Source organism: Kogia breviceps, chromosome 2, assembly GCF_026419965.1.
Source record: "Kogia breviceps isolate mKogBre1 chromosome 2, mKogBre1 haplotype 1, whole genome shotgun sequence".
NCBI lineage: Eukaryota > Metazoa > Chordata > Mammalia > Artiodactyla > Physeteridae > Kogia > Kogia breviceps.
Window position 1 is genome coordinate 196,560,672 of NC_081311.1, and position 16,863 is coordinate 196,577,534.

General features: G+C 55.4%; 1 protein-coding gene across 8 annotated transcripts in view; it reads left to right on the forward strand.

Annotated features, from left to right (window-relative positions):
* SH3BP4 (SH3 domain binding protein 4) overlaps positions 1 to 16,581 on the forward strand; it is a 96,808-nt gene extending 80,227 nt beyond the window's left edge. For all 8 annotated transcript variants that reach the window (XM_067027198.1, XM_059052589.2, XM_067027201.1 and 5 more), the window contains 3 exons: positions 1,337 to 3,696; positions 13,540 to 13,728; positions 14,544 to 16,581. In XM_067027198.1, the coding sequence (XP_066883299.1) occupies positions 1,337 to 3,696; positions 13,540 to 13,728; positions 14,544 to 14,768 (2,774 nt within the window). In that variant the 3' untranslated portion in view covers positions 14,769 to 16,581. The remainder of the gene's footprint in view (positions 1 to 1,336; positions 3,697 to 13,539; positions 13,729 to 14,543) is intronic.
* The last annotated feature ends 282 nt before the right edge of the window (positions 16,582 to 16,863 follow it).

The following is a 16,863-nucleotide window of genomic DNA, read 5'->3' on the forward strand; positions in this document are numbered from 1 at the left end:
CCCACAACCCCTGCATTAGAAGGCGAAGTCTTAACCACTGGACCGCCAGGGAAGTCTCCTCACTATTTCCTTTTAAAGGAAAGGGAAACTGGCAAATGATTTTTTTGTGGGGGGGGCAATTTGGTAGAATAGGATGTCTGTTGACTTAATCATATATTGGACAAGATGTAGGTGTAGTTCCACTAAAAATGTAGTCCTTTCTTTGCTTATAAGCAACTAAAAAAAGTTTACTTTCATTTGTTTGTTACAGGAAGGCAGCAAACTCCGTAAAACAAGGGACAGTTGGGATGGGGGGGTTGGAGAGAAATATATGGGCTTATTTCCATCAGAAGTTTCTTCATTCTCTGAGTATATGTACTTTGTTATGTATGGGAGGGAGAGAAAGCACTTAGGTTTCTTAATTACCTGTTATTTTTCAAAACACACCCTACTTGTTTAGATGACTTTTTTTTTTTTTTTTTTTTTTTTTTTTGCTGTTCCAATTGCCGTCTACCTTGGTAACACGCAGTTGAATGCCAAGAACCATAAATTAGCTTGAGTCACTGTTTAAAGTGTTGGGATTTTTCAGAAATTCAAAAATTTTCAGAAATTCAAAAAGAATGTGAATTACGACCAGACCTAAACCTTTGATTTTCAGGGGATGACAGAGAGACCATTTCCATGTTGTTCTGAATGATCATTTAAAAGAGGTTGAAAGAGACCAACCTGAAAAATCTTATTTCATATAAACAGTTTGATGAAGAATGTGTTCAACTTGGAAACTAGGAAACGGGGATGATAGTCAAGGGAACCTTCCCCTTGGTTTTATGTATTTTATGCTGAAGGCAGGACATGGAATCAGCTCTTAGACACAGAGAGATTCTGTTGCGGGTCTTTCCCAGTCCCTGGTTACATGCAGTGGGTCGCTTAACTCAGCATCACTGTCTTTTCTAAGTAAATCACATTCGGCATCTCTTTCGACCTAGCAGCAGTCCCGGTAAGTTAGTAACGTAAAGAAAAGTTGGGTCAAAATGAGATGTTTAAAACCTGGGACATATTGATAATTCCATTGTGCTGATTCATGTTTCTGTGGATGGTGGAGAGACTCTCTGTGGCCTCTCCACCTGACTCAGATTGTGCGTTGGGATGTGATAGAATCCGGGGAGACCACGTGCTCGATTTAGGCTGTCGGCCAGGTGAATCGCCCACCAGACTACTTTGGTTTGTTTCTGTCGGTTGCTTGCCGGACTCGTCGTCTCCCTGTCGGGGGTGATGCTTTTCCAGACCTCTCTTCTCCCTGGTTTTGACGACGCCCCGAGGGCCCGCCCTCACCTCCTGTTCTTTGTGTTTTACGCAGTGCCTTCTCCCAGTGCCTTGCTCGTAGACAATCCCACGCCCTTTGGAAATGCAAAGGAAGTGATTGCAATCAAGGACTACTGCCCAACCAACTTCACCACCCTCAAGTTCTCCAAGGGCGACCACCTCTACGTCCTGGATACGTCAGGCGGGGAGTGGTGGTACGCACACAACACCACGGAGATGGGCTACATCCCTTCCTCTTACGTGCAGCCCTTGAACTACCGGAACTCCACCTTAAGCGACAGCGGGATGATCGACAATCTTCCAGACAGCCCGGACGAAGTAGCCAAGGAGTTAGATCTGCTCGGAGGATGGACAGACGACAGGAGGGCGTCGAGCAAAACCTACAGTAATAATCCTTTCTGGAACGGTGTCCACACAAACCCGTTTCTCAATGGGAACGTGCCAGCGATGCCCAGCGTGGACCTACCCACCCCCAGAAGCACCGTGGACTTGCTCCTCTTCGATACGGGCACGTCTTCGTTCACCGAGTCCAGCTCAGCCACGACCAACAGTGCCGGCAACATCTTCGGCGAGCTGCCGGCCGCCAGCCGCCTTCACGCGGAGCCGACGGTCAGGCGGGACAACCCTTTCTTCCGGAGCAAGCGTTCCTACAGCCTCTCGGAACTCTCCGTCCTCCAAGCCAAGTCCGACACTCCCGCATCCTCGGGGTTTTTCACGGGCTTGAAGTCGCCGGCCCCCGAGCAGTTCCAGAGCCGGGAGGACTTCCGGGCTGCCTGGCTGAGCCACCGGAAGCTGGCCCGGTCTTGCCACGACCTGGACTTGCTGGGCCAGAGTCCCGGGTGGGGCCAGACCCAGGCGGTGGAGACGAACATCGTGTGCAAGCTGGAGAGTTCGGGGGGCGCCGTGCAGCTTCCCGACACCAACATCAGCGTCCACGTGCCCGAAGGCCACGTGGCTCCAGGGGAGACGCAGCAGATCTCCATGAAGGCTCTGCTGGACCCCCCGCTGGAGCTCAACAGCGACAGGTGCAGCTGCATCAGCCCGGTGCTGGAGGTGAAGCTGAGCAACCTGGAGGTGAAAACCCACATCATCTTGGAGATGAAGGTTTCAGCTGAGGTGAAAAGTGACATTTTCAGCAAAAGCACAGTGGGCCTTCAGTGCCTGAGGAGCGACTCAAAGGAGGGGCCCTATGTCCCCATCCCACTCACCTACAGCTATGGGGACACGGTCCAGGTCCAGCTGGACAGCCTGGAGCCCTGTATGTACCTGGCCATTGTTGCCCACGGCCCCAACATCCTCTACCCTTCCACGGTCTGGGACTTCATCAATAAAAAAGTCACCGTGGGTCTCTATGGCCCCAAACACATCCACCCGTCCTTCAAGACGGTGGTGACCATTTTCGGGCATGACTGTGCCCCCAAGACCCTACTGGTCAGCGAGGTCACCCGCCAGGCCCCTAGCCCGGCCCCAGTGGCCCTGCAGCTCTGGGGCAAGCACCAGTTCGTCTTGTCCAGGCCCCAGGATCTCCGCGTCTGCATGTTCTCCAACATGACCAACTACGAGGTCAAAGCCGGTGAGCAGGCCAAGGCCGTGAGAGGCTTCCAGGTGAAGCTGGGCAAGGTGACCCGCCTCATCTTCTCCATCAGCTGCCACGGCGCCAGCGAGCTCTCCGACTTCACCTTGCGGGTCCAGGTGAAAGACGACCAGGAGGCCATCCTGACCCAGTTTTGCGTCCAGACCCCACAGCCACCCCCGAAAAGTGCCATCAAGCCATCCGGGCAGAGACGGTTCCTCAAGAAGAACGAGGTCGGAAAGATCATCCTGTCCCCCTTTGCTACCACCGCCAAGTACCCGACTTTTCAGGACCGCCCCGTGTCCAGCCTCAAGTTCGGCAAGTTACTCAAGACGGTGGTGCGACAGAGCAAGAACCACTACCTGCTGGAGTACAAGAAGGGGGACGCCGTCGCCCTGCTCAGCGAGGAGAAGATCCGGCTGAAGGGGCAGCTGTGGACCAAGGAGTGGTACGTCGGCTACCACCAGGGCAGGGTCGGCCTCGTGCACGCCAAGAACGTGCTGGTGGTGGGCAAGGCGCGGCCCAGCCTCCTCTCCGGGCCCGAGCTGAGCACGTCGGTGCTGCTGGAACAGATCCTGCGCCCGTGCAAGTTCCTCACCTACATCTACGCCTCCGTCCGCACGCTGCTCATGGAGAACATCAGCAGCTGGCGCTCCTTCGCCGACGCCCTGGGCTACGGGAACCTGCCGCTCAGCTTCTTCTGCCGGGCCGAGCTGGACAGCGAACCCGAGCGGGTGGCGTCCGTCCTGGAGAAGCTGAAGGAGGACTGCAACAGCACGGAGAGCAAAGACCGGAAGTCCTTCCAGAAGGAGCTCATGATGGTAAGTGCCCGGCGGGGCTTGGATCCGTGGAGGATGGGGCTCGGTCCAGCCTCAGCCTTTCCCTTTTGCACGTGTGGGAACGGGTGTGGTGTCGGGGGTCAGTGGGCCGGTGTCTGGGCCCCCGTTCTGCCCCCTGAAATTCACACACACACCTGGGGATAGGCATTGCCGTGGGACCGGTAGGGGCCCCCAGACAGCTCGGAGCCCCTGCGGTGAGGGTCGTTCAGGTCTCTTCCTGCTGAATCTGTGAGCTCCTCTGGAGGCCCAGAACGCACCTCTGCCTGCCCGGTTCGGGGACGCACGGGGGCCCTGTGCTCCACCCGCCCCTGCTTAGGGCTCTCGGGACAAGATCCATCCTTCCGTCAGATTCCCAGCGGGATCTGTGACTCGAGAGTTTGATGAACCGCCCCAGTCTGACTTTATCTTGTTGTGAGTTTTTCTCTCCAGGCCTTACTCGAAGGTTCTCCCCTCTGTCTCTGTGTCATTTCCTCTTCCTCCTCCTTGCGTGTGTTTGAGTCGGGGTGAGGACGGCCTCTGTTGTGCCAGCGCAGCTGGGAACTTGGACCCTAAGAAGGAGAGAGTGGGGAGTCCCGCTGCTGGGCACAGCCGGCCCACAAGCCGAATGGGAAGCTTTCTGGACCCGATCACGGACCCACCAGGCTGGTCCTGCTGCCCACAGGTAGCCCACTCTAACTGCCGGTTCAGTTGTGCTGGCCTTGGAGGAGTTACCTGGGAGAAGCCTGACGTCCTCTGGGCGTCGCTAGTCAAATCTGTGCCGGACGTGCTCTGTCGACTTCTTTCTATGATACAAGCCGCCTCGGGTCTCTTCCTGGTCCTCGGGACGTGGACCCGCCGCTCGTTTCTGTTCCCGACTCGGTCGTCGGCTTCGCTCTCGTGTTCCGCCGACCCCGCACGGACCCCTTGGCCACCTCACCTAGTCTCTGTAAGGTGGGACTCCCGGCGCCCCTGAATTTCTGCCGCTTCAACTCCCCCCCTTGCCCCCAGCGCTTGCTGTTCGGAGTGAGTGCCTGTCGGAGCGGCCGGGCCCGGCGTGTCTGCGTGAGTGAGGGCGCACGCGTGGACAGAGGTGGACAGCTGAGGGTCCGGCAAGGGATCGGGGCACGAAGAAAGACCCCTTGTCGGTGGCCCCAAGATACTAGAAAGCGTCAGGTGCGTGGAGCAAGATGAGAACCGGACATTGCCCGGAGGAGGGAGACGGGAACTGGAGGTGGCATCCAGGGGGTGTCCATCGCTGATGGGTCGCCAAGTGGCAGCTTCAGTTGGGGGTGGGGGAAGGAAGCCGGCTGTCATGGCGACGGGGAGGGGTGAGGCGGGGGTGGGGATGGGCGGAGAGGAAGCTCCCCCTGCTCTGGATGGGGCTCCTCCTGCACAGCTGGGAGCCAGGACCCTCCCCTCAGGGGCTTCGTCGCCGGCCCACCTGTGAGGTCAATTCCTGGAGCTTTGCTTCCAGCCCGAGCTGCCCGGTGCCCTCGTGGATGGACCTCGCACGGTGGGCAGGGGTGAGCGTCCAGCCGGGATCCTCCGTCGACGGTGGAATGATGTGCGTTCATGGAACGTGAAGGGTATTGACCGTTCCTTCGTCACAGCTGGAAAATGCCTACCTGGAACCGGCAGAGGCGCAGGATGCATCGACCCGAGCGGCCTCCTCCCGCCCTGGACGGAGGTGGCTCTCGCTTCCATTTCCTCCTCATTTCTTTTCCTCTTTTTTTATTCAACTTGGAGAACTTTCTTCTGAGAGCAGGTTTTTCACCTGGCTTACTTGGGTTAGTGTGTGTGAGGATGGGGGTCTGTGTGCGTCCAAGACCCTCTCCCTGACCCCCCACCCCCCACCCCCTGCCCACAGCCACCAGGACTCCCAGAGAGGAGGAAATGAACCTTGACCTTGGCAGGAACGTGGCCCCGAGACAAGTTAGATTTGCGGTACACGAGTGAAACTGGTTTTGCAGCATTTCCCCCGCCTCTCTCCTATCTCTTCATCTTGTGGGCTGGCAGATTTGAATGGTTGGCCAGACTTCTAGAAACCACGGGCTGATTTATCCCAGTGTGTCTCAGGAGTCACTGGAAACCAGGTGTTTTATTTCCAGGGACGTAACAAACCACTGAGCAGTCAGGCTTCCTTTGGCCTCAGCCACTGATCTAACCCGCCCCCGCTCCAGCCCCGTCACAGCCAGACCACCTCTTCCCACCCCTCTCATTTTGAAGGTGGTTTTCTGTTTAGTATGGCTCCTTGGTTTGGAAGCAGTGATTGAACGAATTGGAAGTGGTGAAGGTTTGGGATGGTAATTTGCGGGGAGATGGGAAGGAAAAAGGAATCAAGGACCGAGTTGTCCATCCCTCCACTTCCCTCAGCACGAGGTCCAGCCCCTTCCTCTGCCCCACAGACCCTGTAAGACCCAGTCCCGCCTGTCGCAGCCCGGGGCCCCCTACCTGCCCCTGCACACCGGCCACTCTGGCCTTTTCTCTGTATCTTGGACACACCCAGCTGCCCTGCCCCAGGCCTTTGCACATGCTGTTCCCTGTGCCCGGAATTCTCTTCCCCCAGTTTCACGTCGTGGCTTTTTATCATCCTTCAGATTCCAGCTCGAATGTCCTCTTGTCAGACCTTTCCTGCAACCCTGGATAAAGCAACCTTGTGTCTCTGGGTCACTGACCCTCTGTGTTACTGTATCATTGTCTTCACAGTGCTTTCTCGAATCTGAAATGGTCCTGTTTACTTGCATTCATGGTTCTTGTCATTACCCTAAGTGGATATGAAGTCCACGAGGGAAGGGACGCTGGCACATAGGAAACAACCAGATAGTTGATGAGTGAATGAATGAATGGGTGGGTGGATGCAGGCTACGGATCTGATCTGGACGCAGTCTCGTGAGGTCAGACGTGTTTCCATTCTCTGGTTCCGTCCCCTCTTTCTGTTGTTTTAGTGCATATTTTCCGTCTCAGAGCTGGTCCAGAGGCATCTTATGTAACCGTACGGCCTCCCGCTGTGCCTCTGCTGCGCTGCTCACCCGCGTGGTGTGACCACCGTGGAAAATGCCCCTCTGTCCCCGGTCCGCCCAGCTCTCCAGTAGCAGCCGTGCATGTCTGTGACAGAGGATGGCCGTCCAACACCGATGGTGCCCCACCCCCCGACTATAATGAAAATGGGGGGAGGCATGATGCCGGGCTGACCCCAAAGTGAAAGACCAGGGCGGGCAGAGCTCCCAGAGTCCCCAGGCATTAGAGGGCATCGAATGAAGCCCTGGTGATCTCTTAGCTGGGGGGACTTGCGGGTTGGAGTGGGCACCACCTATTTGAAGAGCTTTTGAAGTCAAATTCCGTTGTCAGAAACAGGCCAGCGAGAACTGGTGGCGGGTATACGGCTGCAGCTTCTAACCGAGCTCGGAAGGGACATCACGGCCAGCCAGGGGCAGGTGTTTGCGCTCCATACTCGTTCAGCGTTTCTTGGGTGCCTACTGTGTGCTTAGTGGGGACGCTGGGTGCTGGGCCTTTCCCTGAGGGAGATGCCGAGTGAACAGCCACAGGAGTGCAAGACGGACTCGTAACGGGCCCCGAAGAAAAGATCCCCGTGGCGTGGGTGGACCAGGGAAAGGCAAACATCCCCCTGACTCAGGGAGGGATCCCATCCAACAGGGAGGGGCTGTTGGGTTGAAAGTACAGTATGGGCAAGGGCCAAGGGTGCAGAGGAGCGGGATGGGGTAGAACCGGAGGCTGGGAGAGGCCGGAGGCTGGGAGAGGCCGGAGGCTGGCTTGAATCAAGATGTTGATACATGGCGGGATGGGAGGGAGGCGTGCAGCCACCTGGGCTGGATAATGCTTGTGCTTTATTCCTTGGGCATCGGGGAGGGGACACGAAGGGGAGCCAGGTGGATCCAGGTGTGTCCCTGCTCCTTGGGGATCTACCCAGGTGTGTTGCTCTTTGCTACCTTCTAGTCTCAGAGGCGCTCAGGTGACAGAGAGTCTCCCCCTCCCACCCCCACCCCCTCTGAGTGTCATTCTTTCAGAATACCAGGACACCTGGCGGTGGAGGATCTAATTTTCACACACATCCCTGGATTCTCCTCCTGTTGGGGCAATGAGTGGGCGGGTCATTTTTAGCAGAGGTCAGAGAGGAAAAGTACAGGTCAGACGGAAGTGCTGTGAGGTGGGGAGCCCCTGACACGCTTGTGCCTGGATCCCTTGGCTTCGTACCCCCATCGGCCTTCAGACCTGGCCGACCTCAGCAAGAGGGCGCCCTGGGCAGTAGCCCTGGGTTTGTTTCCGCGCTGCCCTGGCGGGTGGGGATCGGACGGCCCATGGCCCTGGCCCTGGGTTGTGGCGTGGCCGAGAGGGGCAGTTCCCAGGCCGTGTGCACGTCTGTGCTGAGCGTCAGAGCCCTGGCGTCCTGGGCTCTGCCCCGCCGCCGCGGCTCACCCCAGGTTTTGCTTTTTTCCAGAATGGAGATCATCCTCATGGACGCTTCTATTGGTTAAGAACAGCAGATGCTGCTTTTCGCGTTGCTGTTTGCCAGTCCTGAGGGACAGCAGTAGAAGGCCCCCGGCCCGTCTCCCAGAGGCAGCCCGTGTTAGCGGCCTGCGGTGTCGACACTGCGGACATTTCCTCAGTCCCCCGAGTGTGCCCTGCGCCGTCCGTGTTCCGCATTCTGTACACGCCTGCAGAGCGTGCACAGGCGGCTCTGTGTCTGCGCGGGGCCTGCGGGCCCCCCAGCTGGGCAGGCGCTCTGGTCCTCGGTCTCCGGCAGGGCAGCGGTGCCTGGTCTCGCCGTCACCCACGCCGCTCCGAGCCGGGTCCCGGCCCCGTGGCTCTGCACGCTTGTCCCCGTTCGTTCCCTGACAGCGTTCTGCGGGCCGTAGGAGCCCTCCCGAGACAGGAGGAGCCAGCGCTGGCGCGTGGCAGGGGGTGTCACTTCGGGGCGTGCAAGGCCTGAAAATGACAGGGGATGCTTTACCAGCCGTGCTGGTGTCAAGCGCTATCACTGCAGCGACCAGACTGAACAGCCCCGCTGGTGTGTATCCACTCTCCTCACCTCTCGGAGCCTTGGGTTTCGATGTCAGGTTTTGTTTTGTTTCATGAAGGCAAGAAACGACAGAGCACGTTCCTCTGTGTTTAGGGCATTAACGTTGCTTCTGATACACTCTGTGGGGTTGGGGGAGGGTTTTCGGAGTGTGGTCGAAAGCCCAAGCAGAAGAAAGACACTGCTATGTGTTTGTACCAGGACTTAATGACAACGCTCAGCCCTGAGTAGAGAGAAGGATTTGGCTCGTGCTGTGGAACTGCCTGGATTTGGGCAGTGGCCATCTCGTGTGTGTGTGTGTGTGTGTGTGTGTGTGTGTGTGTGTGTGTGTGTGTGTGTCTCGGAGAACTGGAAGTATTTTCGTTCAACAACACGCTTTCGGTGTAAGAGATTATTCCTGATTTTGGGGATTACGAGAGGTACAGTGTCTGTCCTCCTGGCCAGGAGGGAGGGAAGGAGGGAAGGAAGGGAGGGAGGGAAGGAGGGAAGGAGGGAGGGAGGGAAGGAAGGAAGGGAGCTCTGGGATCTCGGAGAAGTTTCTCTGAAAAAGGGAAAGTTACTGTAGGATATAAGTCAAGGTGGGTGCTTGCTTTAGGAGTGAGGTGCGGGGGTGAAATCAACACAGAGAACCTTGAATACTAATGGAAATAAGGGGGGATGTTGAGATCGGGGAGAGCTAGGGCTGGAGAGGATGGTGTGGAGGGATTCTCTCCATCAGGAGCAAAATCTCTTTATCCCCCAGAAGAGGACACAGTTAACTACCCGCTGTGCACTTAGGGAGGTTCCTGGGGACTTCCTGCCAGGTGGTCCCAAAGCCCATGGCTGCTAATACAGGGAGGAGCGGGGTTGCCATGGTGACCGCCCTTCTGGTGTTGTAACATCTCAGGAATGGGAGCGTGACTCTGGGGTGAACGTACAGCAAAGTGACGTTTTGTTGTATTTTCATAAGACGGGGTTGACACACAGGCCCGCAGGCCACCTGCTTTTGTAAATGAAATGTTACTGGAACGCAGCCCTGCCCACCCGTTCAACTGTTGTGCTGTTCTCACGCCCCACTGGCAGAGACGCGTGGCTGAAGCAGAGACGCCATGCCCGCAAAGCCAAAAATAGGTCCCGTCTTGCCCTTGGAACAGACTTGGCCACCCTGACTTAAGTCATGGGTCACTCCAGCTCGTGAGAGTCCAGCTGGAACCAGCCTTGTGCTTTATTTCTGGTATCACCTGTGTATACTGGTGTGTGTGCAGAAATTAAAGAGGATGCTACAGGGGAAAGGTTCCAGCACCATATCCCTGCCACCGAGAAATTTTCTGTTGCTGAGACTTGGTGGGCACCCAAAATGTGCCGTTCAGAAAAAAATAAATGCATCAGCTACCCCTTGGCGGTGGTGTGGGCAGCGCTCTGGGCCAGAGAGAGGGTTTGAGTTTCTCAGGACCTTTGTGCCTGCACCCAGTGCCCTGGGAGAGAGCAGCTTTGATCGCCCCCGCCAGGGATACCCGAATCAGAAGCAGGTGACTCTGAAGTGTTTTGTTACCTGGAAAACAAGGCCACCTGCGGAGCCTGGTAACTGAGCACACAGACACTGCTGGGGCACTGTGAGGCCTGGGGGGGACCATTGTCACGAGAGGTTGGCCGGCCGCCTTCTCAAGACACCAGGCGTGGCTGGAGGGCACCCTGCCTCTCCTGTGTGTCTGGGCTCAAACCACACCACGCCAAAAGAATTTTTTTTTAACTCTCTTTTTTTTAATTTATTTTATTTAAGTAGACTTGAATTACATTGTTGTGTTAATTTCTGCTATACAGCAAAAGGGCTCGGTTACGCATATATATACATTGTTTTTCATACTCTTTTCTATTATGGTTTATCACAGGATATTGAATATAGTTCCCTGTGTTATAAGTAGGACCTTGTTGTCGGTTTCTTTTTTTTTTTGGCGGTACGCGGGCCTCTCACTGCTGTGGCCTCTCCGGTTGCGGAGCGCAGGCTCAGCGGCCATGGCTCACGGGCCCGGCTGCTCCGCGGCACGTGGGATCCTCCCGGACCGGGGCACGAACCCACGTCCCCTGTGTCAGCAGGCCGACCCTCCACCACTGCGCCACCAGGGAAGCCCCCTGTTGTCGTTTTTTGTTCAAGCCAAAGAATTTAAATCCAGAATTCTACCAATTTATCACACATCTTCCCCATACCATAAACACATCCCTGTTTACTCTTCACATCTTCTGCAGCACAAATCTAGTAAACATTTAAGTTTTTTCAAACAATTTCACTTGAAGATACCAAAGTTCAGAGACCGTTTTCTGAAGTCTGTAAATCGTTGAGAGGAAGCTTTGTGCTCAGTGCCTGATGTCACGTGGTGCCCACACAGTCTGGCCTGAGCACCGGGAAATCTGGACCTGCCTCCACTCCTGTGCCCTCGAGCTGTGGGGCCCTGGACAAGCCACCCAGCATCTACGGAGTCTATAAAACAGACACCGTGCAACCCACACGGTGGGTAGCAGCTGGGGACAGGCTGCCTGGAGGCCAGGCCGGCTCTGACACTCACCAGGTATGGGAGCCCCTCCCTTTCCCTCCGATTTTACCTGCAAATTGGGGGTGAGCTTGGCTTCCCTTCAGGGGGCTTCTGAGAGGTAGATGCGCCCTGCCCCCGACTCACTGGAAATACTCAGTGAAGGTAGTTTATTTAAAATCAAAAACAAAAATCAGAAAAGGACCACATGGTCCTCAAGCTCCCTTCTGCCTTCCCACCTTTATAGCCCCCTCGGACCCAGGACGGCCTCAGATTGATCTTATGTTTTAATTTTTTTTTTTTGTTTTTTTTTTTTTTTGCGGTACGCGGGCCTCTCACTGCTGTGGCCTCTCCCGTTGCGGAGCACAGGCTCCGGACGCGCAGGCCCAGCGGCCATGGCTCACGGGCCCAGCCGCTCCGCGGCATGTGGGATCTTCCCGGACCGGGGCACGAACCCGTGTCCCCTGCATCGGCAGGCGGACTCTCAACCACTGCGCCACCAGGGAAGCCCTGATCTTATGTTTTAAAGGCAAAGATTGAGATGCTGGGGCATCAGCCTCTGCATCCGGGGACTCCCCCCAAAGTCACCATTTCTTCATTTGTTAAGTTCCCCCCAAATAAACATAAAACGTAGGTGAGAATGCTCAAAAATAGCTGCGTTCTTTCAAGTAGCAGCCCCGCAGATTAATCCTGCACAGATGCCAGGCCGCCTGCGTCTTCACGAAGTGCTTGAAGGGAGCGCGTCAGCGGCGTGTTTGGCTCAGCTGGGGAGGAGCTGGCTGGTTGGTCAGTTGCTGTTTTTAACGCTTTCCCTTCGGAGGCTTGAAGTGACATCAGGTGCTTGGACAGAGCGTAGAGGGACAGAAAGAAGGCTGGGCCCGGTGACTGGTAGCAGCATCTCTTTGGTTGCATCCTCGATGTCCGAGGACCCAAGGGGGTCTCAGACCCCGTCGCTTCTGCAGGTGTCAGGCTGTAGTCCGAGGATGTGCTGGACGGCAGAGGCTCCGCGGATGAGAGCCTGGTCCTCACCGCGCCTTCTCGCCCTGCCTGGGGCTCCATGCTGGCCGCCCAAAGCTGCACACACATTGTACCGGCTCTCACCGGACCCGCAGCCCGACACCCAGCAGCCGTCCGTGTAGCTCGTAGCTTGGGGTGATGCGTGCAGACGGGTTTGTGCTATGATGTGGCTTTGTTTCCTTGAGCCAGAAATGCTAATGTGACACAGCCTGTAGCCTGGGGCTGCACAGAACCCACAGGACGTGGAGCCGTGTGTTGGAAGCCCACCTGAGTGACCCGCCCCTTTCCTGGATGGGGGATCGAGTCCAAGGTGACCCTGTGCTGTTCGGGCCGAGCCGGGACTTGGGCAGGGCTGTGCCCGTTGCCTCCTTCCCGGCTGACGGTCGTTTGTTGCCCTTCTGAGCCGCTGTCCCTCCATATAGTGACCCGCACCCTAGAGACACTAGAAGGCTCTCGCAGCGTTGTCAAGGGAACAGTCCCATCAACTCTGGAGACTTTCTTGATGGTCCTGTTAGCCTCCCCTCCACGCGAGGCCTTCGTGTGTCTCCAGAACCTAAGAGGCCTGGATCTGAGCCCTCACCTGCACCTCTTCTGCCCGGTGGGGCTCCCCACCTGCCGACGTCAGCTTGTCCTGCTCTGAGCCCCAGGCCGTGCCGAGCTGGCTGGCTGGGCAAAGGGCATCACCTCTCCTGGCGCCCCGGTCGGGGAGGCAGCAGACGAACCGCTGTCATCCCATTGCACCCTGCCTGTCAGCGTCCCGGGGCTGCTGCAAGCTGGGAGGCTCCGGGCCGCAGAGGTTTATCCTGCGACAGGTCTGGAGGTGTCGGCAGGGCTGGCTCCTCCTGGAGGCTCTGAGGGGGTCTGGCCCGTGCGCCTCTCCCAGCTCCTGGTGGCTCCAGTGACATGGCTGCATCATCTCATGTCTGCCTCCATCTTTACGTGGACTGCTTCTCTCTGTCTCTGCATGTCTGTCTCTCTCTTTACGAGGACACCAGTCCTTGGATGAGGGGCCCATCCTAGGCCAGTGGGGCCTCGTGTTAGCTAATTACATCCGCAAAGGTCCCTGCTTTGACATTCGGTCACGTTGGGAGGTTCCAGGAGGATGAGAATCCGTGGGCGGGAGCCCCAGCACCTCCCGCCGATCGTGGTGTTTCGTGCACCTGGGAGTGCCGGCGCGTCGGGCCCGGCGGCGTGGAGGGTACCGGCTCGTGGTCTCTGCGCTGCAGGCTCCCTTGAGGCCACAGCCTGCCCTCCGTCGGGCCTCATGCCTGCTCCGTCCTTCCTCCTTAGGCCTTACTGAAGATGGACTGCCAGGGCCTGGTGGTCAGACTCATCCAGGACTTCGTGCTCCTGACCACGGCAGTCGAGGTGGCCCAGCGCTGGAGGGAGCTGGCCGAGAAGCTCGCCAAGGTGTCCAAGCAGCAGATGGACGCGTACGAGTCTCCTCACCGGGACAAGAACGGGGTGGTGGACAGCGAGGTGAGCGGGGCCGCCCTTCCCTCCACCCGTAAAACGCAGTGACAGCGGCGTCCGCTGTATCGCCTTTTTGCGAGGACAACATGGGTAAAATGTGAAGGCAAGAGCTTGGCACGTAGTAGGCTCTCGCCAAGCGGGAGCAAGTCGCATCCTTCTCGGCGTCCTTAGTCTTGAGCCCGGGCCCTGGCGGCGGCAAGGCCACTCTCCCGGCAAGTGGGACGTTGCAACATCATCCTCGGAAGTGCCCATCCGTCCCCGATCCTGATCTTAAATTACCTTCAGCCCGGTGATGCTTGACGGAGCCCTTTGTGATCGGTTCTGGTAGGGGCTCTGCCCTGCACGGTGTGAAATGCATACCCGATATGTTGTCAGCTTCGGCCAAGGCTGGTTGGGTTCCCGCTCAGGGAGTCTTTGTTTTCTCACTTTGTCTTGTGGTGGTCACTTTCAGTTTCTGGAAAGACAGTCAGGCTTGCAAGACCTCGAAAGCAGAAGTCCCAAGAATAAGGGCATCCTTTATGGATGTGATGAGTCTCTAAATAAGTGGAAAGTGCTGCGGGACGTGGGAGGGAAAGAGAAACCTTTCTGTTTGTTCGGTCACTACTTGGTACTGTACACCTGCTCTCACACAAAATGTGTTCTTCCCTCTGAAATGTGCTGGCCCGGGACGGAGGCGGCTTCTTTGGGTTCATTTCACTCTTTAAAAAGTAGCATCGGTGATGAACAGAGATGCTGGTACTAGGAGAGGTTCTAGGACCCCGTCTCTCAGTGTCCCCTAATCTCTTCTCTCTCTTTTGGTTTTGGGCAACTCCACTATCCAGGCCATGTGGAAGCCCGCGTACGACTTTCTACTCACCTGGAGCCACGAGGTCGGGGACAGCTACCGGGATGTCATCCAGGAGCTGCACATCGGCCTGGATAAGATGAAAAACCCCATCACCAAGCGCTGGAAACACCTCACGGGGACCCTGATCCTGGTGAACTCCCTGGACGTCCTGCGGGCGGCCGCTTTCAGTCCCGTGGACCCCGACGACTTTGTGATTTGAACGGGTCTCTGACCTGCTGGAGCCCTCCCGGAGGGCTGCTCCGGGGCGTATGCCCTCTGTCTGCCCCGGGTGCCCAGGCGGGCACGTAGAGCTGGGGAGGGAGGGAAGGTCAGCTCAGACAGACCCAGGGTCCCTCCTGGCTGGATCCACACCCAGGACCCGGCATACGCAATGTTCCACCCGCCTCCGCTGTCACGGGGGGACCTGAAGGGAATTTCTACTGCATATTGTTGCCAATCACGTAGCTTTCTATTTGTTAAGTATAAATTTAAATAACTTTTTTTTAAAGTATGGGGGGGGGGCGTACGAGAAAGGTGTGGTATCTAATTTTTTAATGGACCATAAAGGTGAAAAAAAAAAAGAAAAAACACTTCATAGGGGCAGATGCTGTTGAGGTTTTTATGTTCTATAAAGACCTTTTTAAATTATGTTACAGATGTATATATGTATTTAAGGGTCATGGGGGCATTTCTGATTGCTGGATTCTCTTTGCATTTCAACACTTAGCACGGAAAGACACTCGTTCAGATGTTGGACCTTTTTGCCTCTGTACTTGTAAAAGAAAAAAAGAAATCAAATAGGAAACGTGGTGTTTCAGTAAATGAGTGTGGTCCGTGCCCATTCTTTCTGAGGCTGTCCTAGTCCTGCGATTCCCTGTGGTTTTTATTACCTTCTGTACCTTGGCCTCGTGTTGCAGTAGAGGAATGGCCACAGCACAGGGGAAGCTTTTCGGAGCTTTAGCAGGAATAGTGAAATCCAGCAGGAGCAATTGGGTGCACTTGAGAAGGCGGTAGACAGGTGGCATTCTCTACGGCCCCTGCCTGTGTGCCCTTAATCCTGCAAAAGAGCTACGCCATTTGGAGAGAGGTGGCCCCTGCAGCTCTGAGAGGTCCTGCTTCTCCCCGGGGACAGGGGAGTGCTTGCCGCAGAGCTCGAAGGCACGAAGAAAACATCACCACAAGCACACCCTACGCTGACGTCCAGAGGCACCTGCTGCCATTTGCCAAATTCTCTACTTCATTCCACCTAAAATGTAACCCCTCTCCCTTCCTGGTGTGCCCACCTCTCCTTGGAAATAAATAGCATAGGGAAATCTTTTTTTTTTCTTTTTTTTTTAAACAATATGAAGATTATCTGAGCAGGATGAATATCATCTGAAAATGTTTCCCACATAAAATCTGGGACTTGGCAGACTGTTGCTTTGATAAACCTTGATGTTTGGAGATCAGCTTGCTGGGCTGAATTCTACAGTTGCGTTGTGGATGCATCTCGGAAGGGAGTGAGGGACAGAGATGAAGAAATACTGGCAGATCAGTAGAGCTGATCCCCAGGAAGGGGCCAGGATATGCGCTGTGCTTACCTGAGTGATGCTGAGCCATCTGGGGTTCCGGCATCACATTCTCTAAATCTGCTTTCTGGAAACATGCTAATTACTTACTATAATCTATGTAAATCCCTTATTGGGCTAAAACATTCTTATATATCTATTGATGCAAATACGGAAGACCCACTGACTAGAAAACAACAACAACAATAAAAAAAAAAAAATTACATGTTTTATGCTGCAAGAACCAAGATACACAGTTCCCCCAAATCATCACACGAAATCACCTTACGTACTTGTTCTTCACTCTCCGCCTTCAGTCTTCCCAGAGAGCGTCTCTCACTCTTCCCCAAAGAAGAAATAAAACCAGTCGCACCTTAAATATTGAGATTTTTCCTCAGGGGCTTTAAATAGTTTCCTATGCAACATGTCTTGTAGCACAAATTCAATTCTACGGAAGTTGCAGTAAATTTTCTTTGGATATTTTAACATCAGTGTGTGTGGTTTTTTTTCTGTACGCACCCAGACTTTTAATAAAACACAAAATCTAGTGTAAGTATCTGTGCCTAGAACAACGGCTCCGTCCCTACCGGGTCTCCCCTAGGTGACAGGGTGACCGTTGGTTGAGTGGGTATCTGTTTTCTTACTATTGATTTCACTGTTCTTGGAATATAGGGATCTCAGTCATCAACTAACTAATGGGTATCAGTGTTGCCTAGAGCACCCAAAGGGTGCACGTGGGTGGCTTTCCTTTTTCTTGGTCCTGTGTAC